Source organism: Podarcis erhardii, assembly GCF_964252035.2.
Source record: "Podarcis erhardii genome assembly, chromosome: 5".
In the NCBI taxonomy this organism is placed as follows: Eukaryota; Metazoa; Chordata; class Lepidosauria; order Squamata; family Lacertidae; genus Podarcis; species Podarcis erhardii.
Genome location: NC_138509.1, coordinates 44,714,623 through 44,739,575, shown reverse-complemented (window position 1 = coordinate 44,739,575; position 24,953 = coordinate 44,714,623). Strand labels below are relative to the sequence as shown.

The 24,953-nt window shown below is 42.8% G+C and overlaps 1 protein-coding gene across 10 annotated transcripts in view; it reads right to left on the bottom strand.

Moving 5' to 3' along the window:
- CTBP2 (C-terminal binding protein 2) overlaps positions 1 to 24,953 on the bottom strand; it is a 214,878-nt gene that overhangs the window by 5,799 nt on the left and 184,126 nt on the right. For all 10 annotated transcript variants that reach the window (XR_014156904.1, XR_014156905.1, XM_081863176.1 and 7 more), the window contains 6 exons: positions 20,047 to 20,201; positions 12,065 to 12,209; positions 8,009 to 8,215; positions 5,286 to 5,500; positions 3,042 to 3,172; positions 1,377 to 1,504 (listed from right to left, as the gene is read on the bottom strand). Coding sequence is in view for 8 of the 10 variants with exons in the window: in XM_081863176.1 (XP_081719302.1) it covers positions 1,377 to 1,504; positions 3,042 to 3,172; positions 5,286 to 5,500; positions 8,009 to 8,215; positions 12,065 to 12,209; positions 20,047 to 20,201 (981 nt within the window). In the remaining 2 variants the exon portion in view is untranslated. The remainder of the gene's footprint in view (positions 1 to 1,376; positions 1,505 to 3,041; positions 3,173 to 5,285; positions 5,501 to 8,008; positions 8,216 to 12,064; positions 12,210 to 20,046; positions 20,202 to 24,953) is intronic.

The window sequence follows — 24,953 nt, the reverse complement described above, 5'->3', positions numbered from 1 at the left end:
AGTGATTATGTGAAACCCTCAGTTCTTCTGAAAAATACTTAGATAAAAGTCCACATCCCTTTTATTAGGAGTTTGCTCCATCAGTAACATGATTTGCTACCATATCTCCATGACCCAAGTAGTGCCATTCAGCGCACTTGTGGTTTTGCCTTGAAGAGCAGAACAACTATAAATGCTTAGTACACAGCGCAGCATATCTTGACTACTTACCTAACAACAAACCAAATACAGTGGTACCTTGGATTACAAACGCTTTGGGTTACAAGCACTTCAGGTTACAAACTCCGCTAACCCGGAAGTAGTACCTTGGGCTGAGAACTTTGCCCCAGGATGAGAACAGAAATGGCGCTGTGGCGGCAGCAGCAGGCCCCATTAGCAAAGGCACGCCTCAGCTTAAGAACAGTTTCGGGTTAAGAACGGACCTCCGGAACGAATTAAGTTTGTAACCCAAGGTACCACTGTAGGTAACAATATTATGGCTACGCCTCCCTAAGGAGTATTTGCAGGTCCAATGCAGGAATAGCGTGATGTTATGGGATAGGGACACTCAAACTAAGAGAGTTCTGGCATAGAATCCCCTAATGGCAACATCACTTTGGTTCAATGTAGGTTTTCATGTAGCAATTGCTCCTGATGTTGCAGCTGACAACTGATAGAATTTTTCAGCTTAATGAACGAACATACACAGGCGTGCATGTGTAAGATTTAAATATGATTTAAAACAGGTTGCTAGAATCACGTTAACACTGTAGGTGATTTAAGTGTTAACCACAACTGCCCCCCTCCCCACAGTCTATGGAAGCAGAGGTATGCACTTTCCAGGACTGGTGTGCCACGTATGGTGATGTGATGTTCAGAGGTGCTTTAAACTATGCACTGGCACATACATGTGCAATCAACACTGGCGGGGATTACACCTGCACATGCTGTAGTGCCAGATAAAGCACTAGTACAGGCAAGCACTTCATGGGATCTATAACATTTAAACTGGCCTATTGTGGTCTAAACCACTGAGCCTCTTGGGCTTGCCGATCGGAAGGTCGGCGGTTCGAATCCCTGCGATGGGGTGAGCTCCCGTTGCTCGGTCCCAGCTCCTGCCAACCTAGCAGTTCGAAAGCACACAGTGCAAGTAGATAAATGGGTACAGCTCTGGCAAGAAGGTAAATGGTGTTTCCATGCGCTGCTCTGGTTTCAGTGTTCTGTTGCACCAGAAGCGGCTTAGTCATGCTGGCCACATGACCTGGAAAAACTCTGCGGACAAACGCTGGCTCCCTCAGCCAGTAAAGTGAGATGAGCGCTGCAACTCCAGAGTCAACTGCGACTGGACTTAACTGTCAGGGTCCTTTACCTTTTTATGGGCAAGCAAGTTGGTGTACCTGTGATAGCTCGGCGTATCTCTGTTGCGGCGGCTTCTCTCATCTCCAGTGAGGCCTGTTCGCTGTACCAAGCAGTGTGTGGTGTGCAAATTAAATTAGGAGCATCTTTTAGTGGTCCTTGAGCAAAGCTACAGGAAAACACCCCCCAAGAAACAAATATTGAGGTAAAAAAGTAAAGTTCACCAACATTTGATTTGATTTAATATTTCTATTCTCCTTTTCCAACAACAAATGTTGAGTTCTAAGCGGCTCACAACAATCAGAAAGCATTAAAAAGAAACATCACAATCGCTATATCCAGATATTGCTAGACAAACACAGTAACATACAAATGAAGCAAACAACAACAAATTCATTGAAATGATTAATACAAATCCATAAAGTCAAAGTCAAGAAGGTGCATGCTCCCCAATTTACAGTGGTTGCCTATATATGTATAGTGATTGCCTTTATACAGAGGAAATCACCCTTCCACTATTGTTTACTGTTGTTCCTAGATACCTGAAAAATTAGGCTAGAAGAATGATACACATTGATCACGTTTTGAGAATCTTTTCTTGGCTTAATAACTGGAGTACGTCTGAGCCTTTTGTCTACACACACAAGCCCTTTTAAGTGTGCAGTAATTAAACCCATAAGTCTCCTACTAACCATAGAATCCCATTTTGCCCAAACCAGAAAACAATAGCTACCAGTCTTAGGAGATGCCAGGATCTTATAATCAGTTTTAAGTTGGTTTAACATCCTGGCTTGTTCCAAACCTCCAAACTGCAGTATCTGAAGTAGAACACCATGTATGGTTAATGAGAGATTTCTGGCTTTAATTCCTGGATGTTGCAAAGGCAGGAGAGAAGGGGCAGCATTGAGGGTGGGGAGGAGGGCAAAGGCATGTACATATATTTTCTTTAAGCAGACAGATGATTGACCAAACTCAAGTCACATTCTCTCTCATTTTCTTTTAAAGTTGATTTTTATATGGTAAAACATCTCTCATCCACATTTTGCTACACATGCTGTGCGCCATCTGGCTGCCCATTTCATAAAAGTAAGTGCTTCCCACATGTCTCTTGATTCCAAGACTTGCTTCTCTTAGATCCTTCCAGCGGTATCCACAAACAAGTTCAGCTTGAGGGGAGACCATCTGCACTGCACGATGATTCAGGCTATGAACACACTCCCCATTTACTCTACATGCAGTGCGCTCCCATTGTTGGTTTGGGAAGCAGTGGACACACGACGTTAGCCACAATCCAGGTCTATCCTGTTATCAAACTCTGCATTTTGACACATTTTCCCCAAACCAGCTTTGATCCAAATTAGAAAAAAGAATGGCCTGGCTGCATTTTAAGCTGGTAATGACAGAGAAGGCCAGAAGGCCACATCTAGCCTTCCTCACCCCTAGCTTAGCATGTCACCTGAAACCAGGATCATAATTAAGCTCTCTTCTCTTTAACCAGGATAAAGCTACCTGTGGCAACTAGCCACAACAGCTATGTTCTACCTTTCTGGAAACCATAGGAGTATTGCTGTGCTTGGGTCCTGCTTGCAGGCATCCCACAGGCACCTTGTTGGTTCATTATTATATGAACAGAAACGGCCTAGACTGAGCCTTCGAGAACATGCAGGATAGAAGTGCAAAATGCTACAAGTGAGATCTCGACTTACCTAAATGGTTCCGATTCATGCACATCCAGTGCTGCCCCTCGTATCCTTCCTTCCTTCAGGGCTTGAGTTAAGGCCTTTTCATCCACCAGACCACCACGGGCTGTGTTTACCAAAAATGCTCCCTGCCTCATCTGAAGGGAGCCAGGGAGAAAGAAAGGACTATTCAAGCACTACTATTACCAACAGCGGGACATAAGCAGAGCATTGCCACCACTTCCCTGGCTTACTCCCGTAATGTAGCATCCTCTGGCCTCTGCAAGAGAGGGGAAGCAGCAGCCCTCAAGGTATTGCTGGATTGCAACACCCATCTGACCATGGGTTATGCTGACCGAGACTGATTGGAGTTAGATTCCAACTGCCTCTCGAGGGGCATAGGTTCTTCACCACTGAACTGAGTCTATGAACGGTTTTTGTGAGGGGGATCTCTCATCCTAGCAAAGAATGCTGTCCTAGTGGGATGAGTTCTAGGTCTGCATGAGGCTGGAGAGTATGTGAGTCAGCACAAATACTGATAGCAGCAAAGGAACAGACAAGGCTACAAGCAGATGCTGGAAAGAGATAATTTATTTCATGGAAAATGCCCAATAATTTGTCAACCATTTTCATCTTCCTCTGGAGAAAAGGGTCTCCTCCTCCTCCAGCAAACGCAGCTGACTCAATAACATACTTTGGAAATTGATTAGTAGAATGGAAGTATATTACCACTTTCCAGCACAAGTGTAAGCCCTGTCTTGGCGTTTGATGTCCTGAACGAGATCAGTGGCACAATGGCACACCATTGCGCTTGAGACGAGCCCCTGGTATGACAATGTCTCAGAGGCAAAATACTGGGGATGAGGCCATTGAAACTAGCACTAGGAAAATAATTATCAGTTTTGGCCTAACAGCCTGATGTGTAAATTTTTAAATGAGAGCATTGCATACCTGCTGCTGGTTTTTAAATGCTACCTGAGATCTCTCAACCTCAAAAGCACTTCTTACAGATTTCCTGAACTCTTCACTATGGTAAATAAATATCCAAATAGTAGAATATACCACTCTGGAAGCATTACATTTTAGCACCAACATACTTTGTGTCCAAGGTGCTTTCCTAGGTTATTAAACGCTGTACAATGAACATTATGCTAAGAGTCCATTTGCTACTTATCCATATGTTCATTTTGCATGGAATAGGGATAATAAAGATAGCTGCAGAACCACAGCAGCATAGGATAAAAGCAGCAGGACAGAAGCAGATTCCTCAGCCTTTGGGAGAGAAATCAGCCATTTTTGGGGGTGGGGCAGGAATCTAGAACTCATGACTGAATTAGGAACAAAAGAACAACTGTTGACTGAGACTTCCTCTGGCAGAATTTAATGCAGTTTTTTTGGTCACCTAGGTGACCTTTGCCCTGAACATGTCTGGGAAACTGTGCTTGTGTTGGGCTAGTCTGGGCATTACTTTATGACACACAGAATCATAGAATTGTAGAGTCGGAAGGGACCACATGGGCCATCTAGTCCAACCCCCTGCAATGCAGGAGTTTTCCCCACAACATGGGGTTCAACATGGGGGGATTAAGAGTCTCATGTTGTTATTTCAAAAGAGCAAGGATGAGGAGAACCTGGATGAAAGACTCCAACCCAGTTCCTCAAAATGCACTACAGTGGTACCTCGGGTTAAGTACTTAATTCGTTCCGGAGGTCCGTTCTTAACCTGAAACTGTTCTTAACCTGAAGCACCACTTTAGCTAATGGGGCCTCCTGCTGCCGCCGCGCTGCCAGAGCATGATTTCTGTTCTCATCCTGAAGCAAAGTTCTTAACCTGAGGTAATATTTCTGGGTTAGCTGTAACCTGAAGCGTATGTAACCTGAAGCGTACGTAACCCAAGGTACCACTGTATTTCAAATAAGCCAGTGATGTAAGCAAGTCTTGCACCAGCAAGACCAAATGACTAGAGCAAATAAAGCGAAAAGTATTGTAGGTATGTTACATTCTGCAACGTTAGGCTGCTAACTGTAATTTACTGGCAAGCATTAAACCAACCTGCTTAAGTTCCATCACTTAACATATATAATGTGCAAAAGACAGATGAGCAGATTAGCTATAACTCTCAACTATCCCAAAGGTAAAAATGCATATGATTATTGTTTGCAGCTGCTTGGCATTATCACTGTGCCAGCAGGAATTCCAGACCTCAGCAGCCACACATTCCTAGAGCGCAGTTGGAGCCAACAAGATGATCCTCCTCCATTCAGAATTACCTGCTTAATCGTAAAGTCATTGATAAGGTGGTGATTATGTTCATTGAGGTTACAGTGTAATGACACACAGTCGCTCTGGTACAGCAGATCCTGGAGTGTGTAGACCCGCTGGACTCCCAGGGACCTTTCTATGCCATCCTGCAGGTATGGGTCATAAAAGATCACATTGAAGCCAAATGCCTTGGCTCGAACTGCAACTGCTTGCGCAGTGCGACCTAAGCCAAAAGAAAAAAGAAAAAGGCAGAGAGTTGTCATAATAGGCTTGGCATTTGCTGCATGAATTCCAACGGGTGCATTGAATGGTACCAATTGGCACGACTTGCTGCCAAACGCTTTCTCTGACCACAGCAAAGGTGTTCATGCTGCACTGATTCTCTCCTGTGTTATATCCCCATGTTAGTGCTGCTGAAATGCGGCACCTGAAAAATGGGAGGAAATGATACTAGCACACTGGTCGGAGCCAAGGAGAGGGGCTTTGCAAGTTTTACCACTTGCTTCATGCGTCTTACTATCTGCCACATGCCCAATCAATGCTGGGCTACCATACCAGCAGGCTTCATAAATAGGCAGCGAGTTTGCAACATGGCCAAACTGGAGCAGCTTTATATTTGTGGTACGTTTTTAATGTAGCCCTCAAAATTGAATTGTGGGGCCCAGGTATCATTCACCTCCCTGACCAGCACTGAAATGCTCTATACCCAAGAAAATAACTCCTTCTGAATGCAAAGAACAGAAAGCCTACCTGCACTATCCTGTTATTTCAACGATTTTGACTTTTTATGGTATTAATTGGCTTAAATGGAAGTTTCTGTAGTGGCCAGTGAGCTACTTTTAGTTCATAGGGTCACAAGGTGTGCAAAGCCTGTTCCAGTGGCATAGTAATAATACTGTCCTGATCTGCCTTTAAAGGTGATATGGACAATAGCTCTTATTTTAGACTGCAAGAATTCACAAATGCATACCATGAATATACAAATGATAGCTATTATCAGCAAGCCCCCATTACTCATTACCTGTTACTCATTATATATTTTTAAATGCTGACACCTTGCCCTAAGCACTTGACAACTGCCTCATGTTAACTGACCTGGAATTTCATTTACTGTAATGCAAAATTGGGTTGGGGGAAAGAGGGGACAACATACCAGAAACCCATCCAGGTATACTGATATTTTTACATGAGCAAGAGGGTATCAGAGAACATCATGATTTGTGCCTTTCTCCTTCCCTACTGTTAGGTTTTAAATCTAAGAGCTGGATTCTTAGGACAGAGTCCTACTGCCAACTTAGTTGAAGGTCAAACATGAACCATGTAATGCAGCGTGTATAAGGGCATTATTTGAATCTGCCTTTAGAATACAAGCAGCTACGGCATTTTTTTTTAAAGTCCATTAACTATTTGCCAATGCACTTCAGATGTAATTAAAATGAACAGACATTGCTATATGAATCCATAAAGGGAATGCAACACTAGTGTAATGCCAAATTCTCAAACTGGAAGGAGGGAACTCTAGCGGGCAAGGAACGAATGTCCACTGCAAATAAGTAACACAGCTTATCAAAAGTACTAGAGTGCAGATCTTCTGCACCCACAGTGGTAACTAAAGTGCTGGGTTCTAGCCACATTTAAGCCTCTGACCTAAAAGAGGAAGTCATGTTAAGGAAATCTGATTATGATCATCTTTGGTAGAACAACAACAACAACAACAAAACCCCTCTGAGCCTTATTTATTATAAGAGCAACTTGTTTGCTGTAGCCTCCCCCCCCCACCCTTTCCTTCTGCGCTCTTGCTGAATGGCTATTTAATTGGGCATGACTAAGACAACTGTCATGGTTTGGAAGCAAAGGTTTAATAAGGCTCTTCTGATAAAGAGGGACAGCTGCAGTGCAATCAGCAGGTCATTATCCACAATGTCATTCCAATTCAATGTCACCGCCTGGGCTCAACTAACCGACTTCTACATCAAGATAGGAGTCTTCTTTTCAGAAAATGGAGAAAAAGCCAAAGAACCAGACGTAATCATGCCTTCATGTCGGAAAGTAGGTGAATGGAATAAAATAATGCGGATTCTGCTGGGATGGTTTTTTTCCTCTCTCTCTCCCTTTCTTGACTGCCATATTTCTGAACAGATGGAATGGAAGAAGCACACCTATCTTTGATTGCAATTACTCATTAAAGTACAACTCGGGGCCTGGTGTAGAAGAAGTTGGAGAAAAATATGCACAAATGCCTATTAATTAGCCAAATTTACACTGAGTGTTCACGGAGGTGGGGTGAACCAAAAGAGTACTGAGTCTCCCAACAGCAACTACTGGAGAGTGGCCATAGCTCACAGAACATAAGCTAGTTTGCAATTGAGCATCTCTAGTCTCATCGGCTGATGAGGCTGTGCTCCTTGTTTTGCATTGTACTCGAACAGTTGAACTCAGGAGCTCTGAGCCCCTCACAAGCAGGGCTTCTGTGAACTGTGTGCTAAAAGCAAGCAGATGTTTTAGCTGAATTCTGCAAATTGCATAAATGATATTTTTCTCTGGTGAAATAAAAACAGCTTTTTTAAATACCCGCCTCCTCCTTCAACACACACTGTGCAAGGCTGCAGCTTCCTCAAGCAAATGTTGCAGTTGGCAAAGCACGATGTCAGAATCCATGCAGATCTCCTTGTAAAGCCCAACCCCCTGTTGTTTTAGTGAAAGAAATGTGACCCATTTTGAATAAACATACCAAATCCAATTAGGCCGAGGGTTTCGCCTCTAATACGAGCTGCTCCAGAAGCCACCTCCCGAATCTGCTCCACGCTCTGCACTCTGGTTCCTTCCCTCAGTGCCTGGTAGAGCCAAGTGTTCCGTCTGTAGAGATTCAGGACATGGCACATCGTGGAGTCTGCCGTCTCTTCTACTGCAGCCGAGGGGATGTTGCAAACAGCAATTCCTGGTGAATGGGGCAGAAACCTACATTTTAGTGATCAAGATTGAGGCCAGGAAATCTCAAAGTTTCACACTAGTGCAAATACTTTGAAGGCATGGTGTTCCAAGTTAACTATGTTCTCTATGTTCTCTTGGAACAATTCATAATGCGTAATATCGGAAGGCTTGAATCCAGACCCATGTTGCATGCTGCATGAGAACAAAGAGCTACTAATGGCTCCTAGCCACGAGAGCTATCCCCGACCTTCACGGTTGGAGGCAGCAATGCTTCTGAAGAGCTGCTGCTGGAAACCACAGGAGAGGGGGAGTGCTCTTGTGCTCAGGTCCTGCTTGAGTGTTTCCCACAGGCATTTGGGTGGTCACTGTGAAAACAGGATGCAGAACTAGATGGTCCCTTAGCCTGATCCAGAAGGCTCTTCTAGGGTGGTGCTGAAGTCCCTGAGCATAGAAAGACATGGTAGGTTCTAAGCCAGCCTCCTTCTGCTTGGAACCAGGCCAAGTAACATAGGAAGTTGTCTTATACCAGGTTCCCCTTGCCCCATGCTGTTGACTCCAACTGGCAGCAGCTCTTTGGAAAAGAAGGGTGTTTTTTCTCACCTGCTCCTTGATCCTTTCAACTGCAGACACCAGGAATTGAACCTGGGGCCTTCTGTATGCAGAACACATGCCCTGCCACTGAGCTACAACCTAAAGTGAACAACCCTTCCAGCGGCATTCTTAAGAGTCCTGAGAATCCGTTACCATATGCCTGTTCTGGCCGTTTGTACCAGCTTTGAAGCTGATGGCCCTTATGACCTTCGTACAGTGCATCTAAGTTATGGTGTATCTAACTCATGAATAAAACTTAAAGGAAAGGGGAAATGTTGTATGAAAATTTTAGTAGACTGCACCAGCACCACAGTATGAAAACCATGGCTAAGGACAGACCCTTTTAAACTTGTTTCATTTCACCCCCCCAAACAAGGCTACTTTGACAAAGAACGAATTTATGAAAAATTCAGGGCCAAATTCAGATATTGTCAACTATTTCCAACCTTCCTGTGGATGTCTGGAATGGAACTCACAAAGCAATAAATCAAAACTGAGCTGATTCCACACAATATCACCATATGGGGCTGATTTTAAACCAACTAGGATTTAAAATTAAATGCTGTTTTGTGGACGCTCTTAGACCAGTGACTCTCAGATGCTGGTGGGAGTCCGACTCCCACCAGTCCAACCCATCATGACCAATGGTCAGGGAAAATGGGAACTGTGGTCATATGGAGGGCTACAAGTTCCCCATCCCTGTCTTAGTCCTAACACTCCTTACTCCTTTTAAGTCATCCTTTCCTTAGGATTTCAAATGAGGCTGCTAAGTAATATGGCTTTTCCTGACCGTTCTACATGCAGGAAGATTATTCGCCTTCATGGGATGGAGCTGCTACCCAAGGTAATGCCTAGACATGCAAGGTGAGATACTAGGGTTAAGTAGTGTAAGCAGCTTTGGCAAAGCATTAACAATGTTCACTCAGCACAGGACAGACTCCTGCCAGGATTCCAGAGAATGAAAAGTTCAGCACAATTTGCTCCTTTTCCAGGCCTGCAGAATTATGTCCCCATCGCACCAGGAATTCTGGCATTAGCATACTTTCCTCCATCTGTCCAAAGTACTTTAAAAACAAAACTCAACTTGATCCCGTTTCTCAGACTTAGTCCTTTTATCGATATACAATTTTAAAAATAGCATTAAAGAGCTATTCAGGGGCCTGAAAGCGATCGCCAAACATGCTGTGTATGAAACACTGAATAATACATACAGATTGCTTGCTGGGGGAGGTCAGCTGGTGAGCTTCATGGCTCTGGAGTGTCTTGAAGCCATCCCTTGCTTGACACTCTAATGCAGGCATAGGCAAACAACTCCCATCATCCCTGACCACTGGTCCTGTTAGCTAGGGATGATGGGAGCTGTAGTCCCAAAACATCTGGAGAGCCGAGTTTGCATATGCCTGCTCTATTGTCTACACTTGACTACAGTGCACAGTGGCACTTCCCACTGTAGTTTGGTGCTTCCCTATAACAGTATTTCTCCCTTAAATCAGCCTGGGCAAATATTCACAGGAAAAGTGGCAGAAGTAGCTCACTTCATGCTACAGATGAGGGCAGCTGGAAGTGGTATGGAAAAAGATGCAAAGCACTCAAGTAAATGTATAACTTTTAATAGTTACCAAAAGTTTGCCATGGGCAATGTACCAAAATAAGGAGAAAAAACAAGATGGAATTGCAATGCATACATTAAGACCTAAATGTTGACAAGGCCCCAAAGCTTCAGGTGCCAGTAGGCATTTTTCTCTCTGCTGTCAGTGGTTTTCCTGTTTTAAATGTTACACTGTTATAGGACAAAGATAAAGAGCTATCTAATAACGAGCTGAACCAATATTCCACCTAGATCACTTGTGCCAATTCCGACAGAGTCTTTACAAGCCAACTACCTGAGGTCTTTTAACCAAGAATGCCAGTGGTGGCTCTTCACTGGACTAAAAATCTTCCCAATGGATATAGTAAATATATAGATGTATGGTTCACACACACAAAATTAAAGCAAAACAAATTCCTTCCAGTAGCACCTTAAAGACCAACTAAGTCAGTTCTTAGTATGAGCTTTCGTGTGCATGCACACTTCTTCAATTAAAGCAGTTAGAATTACATCTGATTATATTCTCTTTCTTTTTTTTCATTATTTCATTCACTATATGCATAGAACAGAAGGACTGGAGACAGGGAAAGAGCCATCAGAAGGAAAATTTCAAAATGTACATGGCAGCCCTTGATTACTTAAAAAAAACCCAAAAAAAATCCATGAGAAGCTTCTCAGTCTACAAATCTCTGACAGCAAAGTCATGCTGTAAGTAAAACAGCAAAAAGCTCTCAGGCAAGTTTTTTTTAATAAGAAAAAACCCCTGTAGATGATCCAGCAAAGTGTCTTGTTTAGAATGCCTGCTGCAGAGAATGTGTGTTTCTTTAGTTTTATTAAGATTTACAATGGAGTACTCCGTAGCAATTAATCACTTTAATGACACCCTATCGACAAACATATACAGCTGGCACCCTATAAAGATCAATTTTATTTTATATGCTAATGCAGTGGCACTCATTAGTGATAAAACAATTAACGGTGCTGCTTGCAAACAGCTCACTAGCATTTTAGTAGCACACAGAAATGGCCAATATGTTATAATTCTTAAATCTAGTTAAGGATAACATAATTAGTTGCCTATGTTTGTTGTCAGGCAAAAAGAGACTTCATTGCTAAGAGATTTAAAACCAAGGGGACTATTGTCTACATGCCAGGCCATTCCGTTAAACAATGTTTTTTTTGAAGAAACCTGCCAACTGTTGATCTGGAGCATTAGTGTCTAATCAAATGCTTGCATGGACATGGATGTTGCTCTATGGTATTGTATCTGTGCTGGCAGGCTATCCATGTATGCAACAGGCAGCAGCCACCAGAAAGGAGGAGGCAAAGTAACCCACGCCATAGTAATCTATGGACCATCTCTCTGCCAGTGGAGCTTCATGTCCCATCAGAACATTACACGATGTTTTATTCCATTTACAGTTGAGAATGTGGAAGCCCTTAGCTGCAATGAAACTGTGCTATCTGCACTGGAGTTCCCATATGGTCTTTGAAGCAGCTGCATCACAGCAAGCAAAACAGAGCTGCTTTGTCGTATGCAGGGATGCAATCAAAGTCTCTCCAACCAGAAACCTGTTGTAAACATGATTCTGAGACAATCAAGTAATTTGTTCTACTTAGAACGAAAACCAAAAACTTAGTTAAGGAGGAGGCACTGAAGTTACGTCTAAAACATACCAAGTTCCCCTGCAGCTTTGATGTCTATGTTGTCATAACCGCTGCCTATTCGAACAATGACTCGTAAGGCCTTGAACTTCTCTAGGTCTTCCCGGGTGAGAGTGATAGTGTGGTACATCATTGCTCCAATGGCTTCATTTAAAACCTAACAGACACACACAAAAAAGAAGGAAATAATAGACATTAGTGAAGCAGATGGACATGTTCTGGTAACAGCTGTTGAAGTCCAGTGATGAGTCATGCACAAATATCTAGCAAGGCACTTGGTTCAATCTGATTAAGTGGTTAAAGACTCCCAAGTAATAATGAAAAACCTAAAGAACTCCAGAATAATGTAGCTCTCACTATGTGTGTGTACGTGTGTGCAAGTATGCATGTATGAAATTTTGCCCTGAAGGATCAGTCTTCATTTGAGGTCAAGAGGCTTAAACTCTGGAAAGAACTTAGGTGGAATAGGGCCACTGCCCAAACAAGAATCATAAGCAGTGAGAATCTGCGTGTGCTTTGTGCTCTTTTGTCTGATGTCAAAAATAGAAATACATCACTGCTTCCCTCTGAATGCCTCTGCCCCTGGATAATCTTTCAGTTCTAGAAATATTTTGCATTAGATCCTGGATTGTATCGAGTGTACTATATGCCCCCATGTAGTCCCATGATAATACCTCAATCAAAATAATACTCAACAATATCTAGATCTTTGCATATCTAAAAACTCTCAAATCCCTGGTGATGTAGGCTACTTCTCTTTGAACAACGGTAATCGAAATGGGAGAAAAGGAAGTGTGACTTCTCCAAATGGTCAGTGCAACTGGCCCCCAGCTCAATCCATCACTAACTACCTGTTCTCTTTCTCAACTGGAAGTTTATTTTAGCTTCTACACTATCCCTTAGGATACCAGAAAATCCACAAATATATATTACTGGGTGATGAAAGGACTGATTTCCCTCCTAGATTGAGTAAATATGGGACTTCCCAGAGGCATTTGCAGTCCCTTTCTCTAGCCCCCAGACTGCACCCTACATATATGGGCTCTGAATTGAACATGCGGGAGACAAAGATGAAACTGTTCTGGACAAAAGCTGGATCAAAAAATACTTCTCACTTTGGATACTCACTCACTAGTTGACTAGAATTCTGCAGCCCATGAGGCTGCCCTGCTTGTCTTACTGACAGAGAGTTGCATCCAATGCTAGTCTTAATCGAAGTAGACCAAATTAAAATAATACACATGACCAACTTAGGTCAATTAATTTCAATGGGTACAATCTGCGTATAACTTAGTTGGATACAACTCAAATACAGCAGATCCTCTGGATTAATACACATGACCATCATACAATGTAGTTAATGAAAGAAAGGGGCTTGATAGAGGTAATTTTTATCACACACTACCAATCTTCACTGGTGCAAGGGGTGGTGAAATACCCCTACACTTTTTAAAAACAGAGAAAACTGAAAAATCCACTTGATAGCTGGTCATCTAGCTTATGTTAGCTAGACATTTGTTACTGAACACTCCTGAATATTGAGATAATATGTGTCACTTTATATTAACTGCAGTTCCATATATTCCAGCGTTTTATTATAAACCAGATGCCATGAACTGTCCTCCTGAATGGTATTGTATTCAACCAAAATCCAGATCATTTCATTCCCAGCTGGTTGCTAGTATACTGAATGCTGAGTTGGGCTCTTCCATAAGATGAGCAAAAGCCATCCCCAAGCCACAAATGTGCTCTCTCAGTGCCTAGTAGATAAGCTACTATGACACTAACACGAGCTGATGAAAACTGAGAAAAGAGAAGGCAGGATTTGTATTTGGGAGATGGTTATAATCTAATTTTAAAGGGAAGTATGATAAAGGAAATATGAAGTTTCCAGACAGTGGTTAAGAGGGGGAGGAGAAAGAGATAAAACAACAGCCTCTGACATCCAATTGGTCTCATGTGACTGGATACTACAGATCAGAAGGCCCTACATGCCCCAACGGGATTTACACTCTAATGCACAGATTTATACTGTCTGCCAGAGAGTCACTAAGAGTAAAGTTATATTCACCCTCATTATTCCGTACTCAGTGTAAACACAGCATGAAAACAGAAAACAGAAAAAGCTTTGAACAGGCAACATGCTTAAGATACCTTGGATACAGCTCTACATTTGTATTGACCAGGCTATTTACTGCTGATTATTTAAACTAGCGCTGAAGGCTGCCCTACCAAGGGATAATTCCTTAGGTCAGGAGCATTATAAGGACAGGCTGAGCGATGAATGACAGTAAGCCTTCTAAGGATTTGCCTGCCACCTCCACCCAGTCATTTTTGATCTTGTCATTCTCCCCTCTCCTCCTCCCCTTTATCTTCATTTCTAGGAGACTTAGGTTTCAAGCCTTCTGCTCACCCAGAAGTATCTCTTTCTACATGGCATTCAGGGTGAACAACTTTTCAGGTCAACACTTCTTTGTGCAAAGATATCCACTGATATGTTGTATTTTTTATTGTACACCACTGCGGTATTTTGTAGTGTTTAGAGATTTATAAATAATCCAAAACAAACAGACATAGTGTTCTGGAACAAAGATATCATACAGAATTGTTTATTACACTCCTAAGATCCATTTTTTTCAGAGAATTTGGAATCCTGGAAGACCTGCTTCCTGCCTTTCAGGCCTTTTCCACCTGACCTGGGAGGGTGGGGCCCTGACTGACTCCAACTACAAAAGCTGAGCCTGATGAACAGGCTGGGGTATTGTTTAGGAAGTTCTGTTGAGGGGGATGGGTTGTTACTGCCATTGATATTAATTTTTGTATCTTTATTTGAGATCTTACGGTTTATGTGGAAATTGTTTAATTTGGTTGTTTACTTTTGATGTTTTATTTATTGTTTATGACTAATTTAGTTATGCTTGTAATTATGTAATTTCCTTCATGTTGCAAGCTGCCTTGAGCATGTCTGAACTATAGAAAGGGGGTATAAAAATAAAATTACATATGCACTTGTGGGAAGGAAAAGAGTAGTACAAGAAAGAAAGACTAGGATGACTGGGATTCCCAAAGCCAGTAATCTTGGCCAGTGGAGAGAGGAAGATGGAAAAGAGAGAGGAACAGGAGTCTTGGAGCACATTTACAAAGCTAAGCAGGGTCCAGTGTGGTTTCAAACTGGATGGGGGACTGTGTGCAGGAGATTCCTGCACTGTGGGGGGTTGGGCTAGATGACTCTTGGAATCTCTTCCAACTCTACAATTCTATGAATCAGACATATGTATTCCTGTCTCAATAAAATGAGAATTAGATAAGGGGTGATATCCAACATCACGTGAACAGATTTTGGTTTCTGCAGCAGGAACTCCCTGCCTCTTTTCTCTCCTATAGCATCCCACACATGTTCCAAAACTGTTCAAGAGGGTTGAGACCCCTTCTGAATCAGATTTTTGGGGGATATGAAGGCTGCAAGGGGGGTGAGAGGAAGGCAAGTCCCATTGCATGAGCAGAAGTCATCCACTCATGGATGGACACAATCAGATATTATCTTTTGAGAAGTGAATGCCAAATTCTACAGATTTTATATTATGTGATTAGTAAAACTACTAATACAGGAAATAGAAACAGCTTTTACAAGTCAAGGTAAGGATATACCACATTCTAATGATCTAAACAGGCTCTAAGTGGCATTCTGCAACCTTTTTTGTTTTGTTTTGTTTAGTCTATTTATTTATTGAAATGATTTTTATGCCAGTTTGCAGTTCCAAAAAAGATTTAAAAAATTCTAAGCACTTTGCAACCTATCTTAAAACGTCAAATGGATTTTGCTGCATCTGAAGCACCAAAGTGACCTCTCACAAGGCACAAGCCTGGCAGTGTGAATGGAGGTCTTGGGCTGCCCGGATAACAAGACTCCCCTTTGGGCCACACTGATGTGGTCCGAAGGAAAGGAAAGCAACACATTTGGCACCAGCTTGGCTGCAGGAGTTGCTGGAAGGAGGTATTCAAGACACTATCCAATCACCTTAGGGACTCCACTATGCATTTGTGTAGGGTTTAATCCTTAACTTTTTCTCCCTGAAGATGTCTTGTAAGGCAGTGGGTATGGATTGCTCCTCAGGGTTTACTGCCAAAGCCTTTCTCACAAATGAGTATATCTGCTTTCCCATCTGCCCCTCATTTCTCTCTACGGCATGTGTAGAAACTGTCTTCTTGACAGCTGGACCCACGTCTGCTCAATCCGCCTTTGCATGCAGGGGTTTTGAGATCCATTGGCTACCTTCACCTGGTTTAGCTGGCCAGTCAAAGCCATTTTTGGGGTGTGGCCACTGTCGCAAGCCAACAGCTTCTATTTTTTTTTAAAAAAAAAAATTTTATTGGGTTTTCAGCTTTTTCAGACAAACACACACATATAAAACAAACACAAACCAAAACATCTGTAATTTCATAATCTTACATTCATTACCTTCTTTCAGTGACTTCCCCACACCCCCCTACCCACCTTCCAGTTTCATTAAGTATCTCAGCAAGTTATTTGTTCATTTCTCTTAAATATTGTTCGTATCTTTCTTAAAATTTGTCATTTTTCCATTTTTACTTATCATATCCCAAATTGAATCCTTTCTCTAAGGTCGGCCTAATTTCTCTCCCACAAATTCCTCGGTCTTTATATTAAACCAAAAATCATATATTGAACCAAAAATCATAATATTCCAGTTCTAGATCCCAGAGTCTTACCACCCTACACTCCCCTCCCTCCCCTACCCCGGTTTTTGCCCCTTCCCATATTTTTAACCCGGATTTCTCACATCGGAGGCCCTTAGGCCCCAATTAGTCTCTTTCCACCAATTTTGTTTATAGTCCTTTTTGTTGGTCTTCTCTTCTCGGAGGAATTCTGTCCCCAGTTCCTCAAATTTTCCTCCTTCCAAATCAAACAGAAACAGTTTCTGTCCAGGATCAACAAATCTCCCCTGTTGCAGCTTAACGAATAAGTCCCCATCAAACTTGTTCATTCTTTTATAGCTCGATATTCCAGTTATTCCAGGGACTTCCATCTTTCTTTGCAGATTTGTAATCCTTTGGTTGTCTTCTTCATTTCTTTTGTTCCCAAAAGTTACAGACTTTTGATTACTCTCTTCCTCCTGAACTCCCTCTTCTCCTTCTTCTTTTTCCCCCAGTTCTAAAGTTATCTCTTCTTCTGCAGCTGCAGGTTCTTTTTCCGTCCGGTTAATTCCATCAACAGAGTTGCTTAGTTTAAGATTGAAGGTCATCAATTGTTCACTCATAGCCGAGCTCTGTTCTTGCAGAGCTCCCACCCAAAAAAACATTTTTTTTATCTCTGCCAGTAATTTTCCTTCAGCCGCCATTGCAATGTCTTTAGTTCCCTCCAGGGGGATTTCCATCATGGTTCTTTTCCAACAGTCCGTTACTTTGTTGTTCAAAATTAGTTTGTTTCCAGTGAATTTAATGTAACACTTTTAATCCAAAAATATATTTGTAGCACAGTTCCAGGTTTTAACTATCCGTTTGACAGCTCTTTTGACAGCTGTCAAACTCCTTATTCTTTCTCTCAGGTTCACACACAGGGCGCTGCCCGGGTTCGGGGGGGGGGGTCAGCCAGAGAAAACAAAAGAAAAAAAACCTCTGAAATTCCCCTCTCTTCACTCCAGCACAATTAACTTTTTAATCCAATTTATGAAAGCTTTTTCTTTAAACACCACAGTTTTTCCGACTTAGTGTTCCTCTCCTTACTTTAAGTCTTTTGGTGGGGGGGGGGGGAGTGTGGACTTCCTTTTTGACACGTCCCCCGATCGTACTCGAATTCCGGAATAAAAACTTTTAGTGCCAAAATTTCCTTCTACTCACGGGTTGCTTTTTTTCAGTCCCAATTTCAGGAAGAAAGACGGCGCTCTACAGTCATGGCTCGCGGCTTCGCTCCGCCGAGGTAGCGCTGAACTCTCAGCACCACGCCGCTCCCCAGTCCACTCCGCAGCCTTTAAAAAGGCTCTTCGCGGGTCGGGGAGGGCGCTTGAGGTGCCCACCGAGTTACCAGGTCCGCAAGCTTCCGCGCTTGCGGTTTTTAAGGGTCCCCGTGTCGCCGGCACGGCAAGACCCGTCCTCGACGGAGCCGATTCCCTCCGGGGCTCGGAGGGAATCCGCCATTACCCGTTCGCGCTATCCCGGAAGTGCAAGCCAACAGCTTCTAGGAGCCACAGACAAGAGCTCAGTGCAGGGGGAAGACTTCTGGCGGACAAGGAGCATGACGTGTCCCCCAGCAGAGATACTGCCTCTCCCATAGCACCTCATACACTCCACACAAAATCTCAAAATAAAACATTACAGATGAAGGCTAAAAACAAAAATACAATAAAGGAAAACAAAATATTCCCTGAAAAGATAAAACAAAAACACTGCAAATAAAAATATAATACAAATATGTAATAGAAACTTCACATATACAGTACAATTAGCAATGAAGCAGAATAACCGAAATAGAAGCTGTGGATGTCCTTGAATTAAAAACCTAAAGAAAGCGCTGTTCCCAAATATATTCAGGATGACATTGTAGCTACCTTAAGGCCAAACAAGATGTTTCAGACACAAAAATTCAAAATGTTCTGCTGATACTCCCCCCAAAAGCGCACACACACGTGGAAATCTGTGGGGAGGAGAGTCCTGGCAGGGGACCAGTTTGGGGGAGGGGGGACAACCCTAGTGCGTTGCTTTTCTGTTCCTAATCTCCCCCTCCCAAAGCTAGTTTAAAAGGGGCTGTTGGAAGAAGGATCCATGTGCGTACATATAGTATCTAGTTTGGACCTTAGCTTGCCTTTTCAAGCTGCATATTTTGACACTTTTGACAAGGCTTCATTTCTATTACTTCAGTCATTTACCCCCTCTACCTCATGGGGTCCCTAGCCAATCCAGGTTCAAAAGGTTACTGAAAGACAGTTATCTAATGTTTTCATGAAATCCAAGTATGTTTGATCTTTTATACATTAATTCCTTTGCTTTCGCCTATTGATTTTGTATCATTTAAGAAAATCAATTGGGGCAGAATAGCTAAATCTGTTCTTCATGAACACACACTGTTTGCAAGTACAGTGAACACAAGGAACACAGCACCTGGACCAGGCAGATTGTTTACATTAACCTTTTCCCCTCTTACCCACCTATTTTAAAGCCTATCTAACAAGATCAGTCAATTTTTGAATCCAAGAGATTGATTTTGCCTAAGTAACCAACATGGTCATAAAATCCTAGACAGGTGCCATCAAAGAAACTTTAGATCAGGAATTCGCATTTCAGGTGTATCCACAGTTAGTTCTGTTAATCAAAATAATAATAATAATAATAATAATAATAATAATAATAATAATAATTTATTATTTATACCCTGCCCATCTGGCTGGGCCTCCCCAGCCACTCTGGGCGGCTTCCATAGAAAGCAAAAATACAGTAAAATATCACACGTTAAAAACTTCCCTGAACAGGGCTGCCTTAAGATGTCTTCTGAATGTCAGGTAGTTGTTTATCGCTTTGACATCTGCTGGAAGGGCGTTCCACAGGGCGGGCGCCACCACCGAGAAGGCCCTCTGCCTGGTTCCCTGTAGCTTTGCTTCTCACAATGAGGGAACCGCCAGAAGGCCCTCGGCACTGGACCTCAGCGTCCGGGCAGAATGATGGGGGTGGAGACGCTCCTTCAGGTATACTGGACCGAGGCCGTTTAGGGCTTTAAAGGTCAGCACCAACACTTTGAATTGTGCTCGGAAACGTACACAGCAATACAAAGAGGAAAAGATAGAGTAAACCAACAAACACACACAATCACAAATTTGGCTCCAAGACACCTCTTGTAATCCAAAACTGCTTTATTACAAAATTTAGTCATTTTTACTCTATAAAGCAGTGTACAGGTAAGGGGAACTGAACCTGAAATGGATTCAAAACTAGACAGCCATACTCTCCCTCATTAGGTCAGTCTACAAAACCATTTTCTTTACCTTTTCGTGGATTTCCTGAGTTGATTGCGCATCACAGAATGCAACAGTAGCCAAGTCCTTCAAAATTGGCATCTCCACTGTACAATCCCTTCCATCTAGTAAAGCCACCAATGGACGAGGATGCATAGGGCCATTCATTATTTGCGGGCGAATACCTGGAACCAAATGGAGCATAAGTGTTAAACCAACTTAATTGTACCCCTGATTGCCACATGGGTTCATCTGAAACTGTAGTAAGCAGTATTGGCTTTATAAAAGAATCAGGATGCTACTTGAGAAGGTATTCCGAGCTTAACTTGCGGTTTCTTTATTGTACCTCTACCTGAATCAACATTTGGACAGTTTGCAGTGCAATCTTATACGTGGTGCTTCCATGTACAGGAGGGCAACATGGAGCCAGTGGAGGTTGGTCTATTAGGGCAAATGGCACATGGCCTCAACCAGCCTCAGCCTGCCCTGTCCCTCCACTTGCATTCTTACTTACAATAAGTCCAGGGAGTGGGGCTGTGACTTTGCCTACTGTTGGATCTCCCTGCCTTCTGCAGTCTGACCACCAGTGACAACTGCATGGAGCTCTTTATATTTACCACCCAGGCACTGAGCCCAAGTAGCATCAACAATGCTACAGTTTCAGGTGCTCCCAAAACACAGATTGTAGTGTAACATCCCCTTGTTTCTAAGGGGAGGAAAAACAAAGGACCCCTAGAAAAATGGAGAGCAAAGTGGAAAAGACACCTCTTTATTCCCAGAGGAGATGAGTGACCAGGTCCTTTAAATGGGACAAAGGCTATATTCTAACCCAAAATATCATTAAACACTACATCTAAAACACCATCATCACCAAGTAGACAGCAATCTGATTTCACACAACTCTGTGAAGAACTGAAGCCCAGTAGCTTTGAGGTATTATTTGATTCAAAATGCACCACATTATTTCCCTATTATTTTACTTGAGGAATTTTTGTTGGGCCTACCGCATGGGATGCTGTTTCTGAAGCAGAGAAGAGGTTTCATAAACAGTTTTTGAGGTAGCATGAGGGTTTGGTGTTGCAAGGAAAGGGAAAAACACCAACAACAGCAACAGCAAGAATCCTGCGGGGGAGGGGGTTATAAGCCAGAGCTTACCTCAATACCTCTTTGGGCCTCAGCTTGAGGCATGCATTGTACTTTTTAGATGTGGCCCACAAACCGCGATGAATACTGACATTCAGAGCACACTTCTCAACATGCACACAAACAGCTGGGGCTCTGTGTGATATAGGCCAGTAACTTCAAACAGTAAAAGCCACTTTTGAAAGTGCTGCCCTGAGGGATGCTTTTCTGACAAAGAAACTTAGCGTTATCTTACTAGTTTTTCTCTCTCTTAAAGACTCAGGGCCACAGTTCAGTTACAACACATGCTATTGAATTATCTGCAACTCTATCTAAGTACTCGAATACGTCATTAATTGCTTTAGAATTACTTCCCTGTTAAGCCTGGGACTTCCTAAATTTTTATAGAAGAGTGATTTAAGATTACTCCCTTTGATAAAACACTGGATTGTTTAAAATCACTCTCTTTGATTTTCCTGTGCTAAAGTAAAAAAGAAAAAAAGAAAAAGAGTATTTATAGAATGGTTTAAGTTAACAGGGAAGTTATAAATACATAACAAGCTATGTCATGCAATCCTACAAGTCATCAAAATGTTAAGACAAATACTAACTGAATTTCCTGTTCTATTAAAACAAATTGCTACATTTATCTGTAAATACGTAAGCCTCTTATGCTTCCCTTATTGTTTTAAAGTACAGAGAAGTGATACCTCAGACCAGGGCAGGGGAACCTGTGGCCTTCCAAGTATCATTGGAGTCCAACTAGCATATCTAATGGCCAGGAATGGTGAGAGCTGTAGTCCAACAGCATGTGGAAGGACCAAGTTCTCTACTTGTGCGTTAGATAGATATTAAAGATGTTCTTAGAGTCACTGTGAAAATGCCCGGTAACTCGCAACTGCTGCCTCCTGAGTTGTTTTCGCTGTGTTAGCACTGTGAAGAGACCTCTCCAGGATGCAAGCCTGAGCAGTGGGTATGGAAGTTCTGGGCTGCCCCATGAATTAAAGGCTAAAACAGAGATCCTTGGCTTGCAGCATTTGAGACAGCACCCCAGCATCTAACTCATAGCTGTCAACGTTTCCCTTTTTTAAAGGGAAATTCCCTTATTCTGAATAAGATTCCTCGCAAGAAAAAGGAAAAGTTGACAGCTATGATCTAACTTAGTTGGACCGAATGCCAAATGAAGACCAAATAAACACTTGTGCCCAGAAAAGGGCAACATCTAAGGTAAAGAGCAACAAAACTGATGCCAAAGAAAAAAGAATACTGCATTTGTGCTTCTATTTAGGGTGCTATGTAATAGATATCATATTAGCTCAATATATAGCATATGGATGTTGACAGGAAAAACAAGGACAATATGCCAGATCACAGAGTGGTCTTAAGTGAAATGAGTTTTAATTAACCTGTGTAACGTTTCAGGATTACAGGATGATCCACACATAGAACAAATGAGAATCCTGTCTTGGATGCAGGGCTTACAATGGGTATCTGTGCCACCCCCTAGACGCCCCAACTGCCTTTCAGGGCTGCTGGCCAATTTGACTGAGAGGGAGCTATTTGGAAAGTGGTAGCAAGGGGTTCACAGGTGTGGAAAGTAGCAGAGTAAAATGGAGGTAAAAGGGAGCAGACAGGTGCTTATGGCACTGAAATGCATTGGAGTGGCTTTTGAGAAGTTAAGGCTTGAGGATTTAAGGAGAAATTTAACCCAGCTCTTGTCTTGTGCATTTAGTATACCTGAAGAAGCCTCTCTAGCCACATTGTTCAGCCCAGACACTGAGGTCCAGTTCTGAGGGCCTTCTGACCAGGGCCATCTTAAGCATATCCGGCGCTGTAGTGCAAAGATCCCTCTGGTGTCCCCCCCCCCCCCCCGTTTCCCAGAGTTGTCGGCCTTTTTTTAGGAAAGGTTCCCCAGAGTTGTTGACCCTTTTTGGGAGCTGACACCACACTTACATATTATCTCTAACTAGCCCTTAAAACAAAATGAAATGAAAAGGCAGAAGAAAATCTAATGACGTCCTCAATTCCAAAGCAAGACTCGCTCAAGACTCAGCAGTTCTTCTAATTCATCCTCATGATTCAAATCACTACATATCAAAAAGTTAAAGCAATCACCAGTTTGTTGTTCTTTAAATAAATTAATAAAGACACAGACAATGAAGTTCCCGGCCAATTTGTGTTTAAGTACAAAGCCGACGTTTTCGAATATTGTGGGGGGTGGGTGGGTGTGGGTGTAAAGCAGTGACATTTTGAACCTAAAAAGGACCCAAAACTTGGGTCAAAAAGGCTGCAGCCCTAACTGCACTTACCTGAGAGTAAGCCCTGCTGAATCAAATAGGACCTTACTTCTGAGTAGACAGTAGGACTGCAGCAAGAAACACAGTTGGGAATTAGGGCTTTCTGTTTTAAGTCTCAACCAGAGAAAAATGTAATATTGGAGATTAGGGAGAAAGGAATATGAATAGATTGGGGGGAGGGGGCTGACAAGAGACCAAAAACCACAGGTAGCAAGACAAGACGCACTTTCTGGGGAGCAAGTCTCACACACAGTTGCTTGGGGTGAGGACTGCAGAGGGACCACAGTTGGGTTGTGCGTGTGTTTTTCAGAAAAAAAGGAGAATTGGAAGGGACCCTGCGGGTCATCTAGCCCAACCCCCTGCAATGCTTTTTAGCTTGCATTGATCTCAAAAAGCTTCAGTGCCTTTGTTTTTAGTTGGATAGGCAATTAACAGGCTTGTTTCACAAATAAGGGAGAAGGAGGGTTGCTGGCTTGGTTTGCCTTTGTTCTAGTTTTTAGCATGTGCTTAGTACCCTAGTTTCAGGCTGTGAGCCACCCTGATATCTATGGGTGGAGGGTAGTAGTAGTAGTAGTAGTAGTAGTAATGGTGATTATATTTTTCGCAAGGCTTGGAGTGGGTGATGGCCAGCTGCTGGAATGAATGGAGTCTCTGCTAAATGGTCTGGCTTGCTTTACAACCCCTAGAGACCTTGCTGGGGGAGTGGGGTGGGTAGAGAAGGAGCCCACCCCTGAAGAAGAAGAAGAGCAAAGGGAGGCTTCCCTTCCCCTGCATCTGCGCATGTGCGGGTTGCGATTCGCCGCTTCTGCGCATGGCGTCATTTTGAGCGTCTGCGCATGCGGCGAAACCCGGAAGTAACCCTTTCCGGTACTTCCGGGTCGCCATGGGACGCAACCTGAAAAGTTTTAACGGGAGGGAAATGTCACAAGAGGTATGACTGTGATGCATCTGTATCCAGATGGAAGTGCAACTGTGTCACAGTATGCATGGCCGAGTGCTGAGATGATTTGGATAAGTGAAAGAAGCTTGCCCTAAGCAGATAACCAGGATAAAAGGGGGGAGTGGTCACATAAAACTGTAAGGCTTACAATCCAGAGCTGAATGGCTATGCTTTGTCCCGACTAACCTTTCTTCCTAGTTGAATAAAGCGCTCCGACTGTACTTTGACTCTGGTGCACAGTCTCCAGGATTGAGAATATCACTTAATGACAGCCTCGCCTTGTTACTGTCAAAGGCAGAATGGGGAAGCAAATCAGAGGATAATTGAAGCTAGATTCCCTACCAGGACAATGGCTTCAGACTGTGGCTGCCAGTTTATACACTGTGTATCACTTCCTATGTTCCTCAATAATTTGTAATCAGAGCTTAGTTCCTTAGGAAAGCAGGAAACATTTACTAGCAACAATACAGTTAGGGTCGGTGCCTGCTTCTTGAAACCATAAAATGCCAAGCACCAAAGGCAGTTATCTCAAATTTTATTGCCCAATTAAATAAGTGATTTTAAGCAAGGCAAGAGAA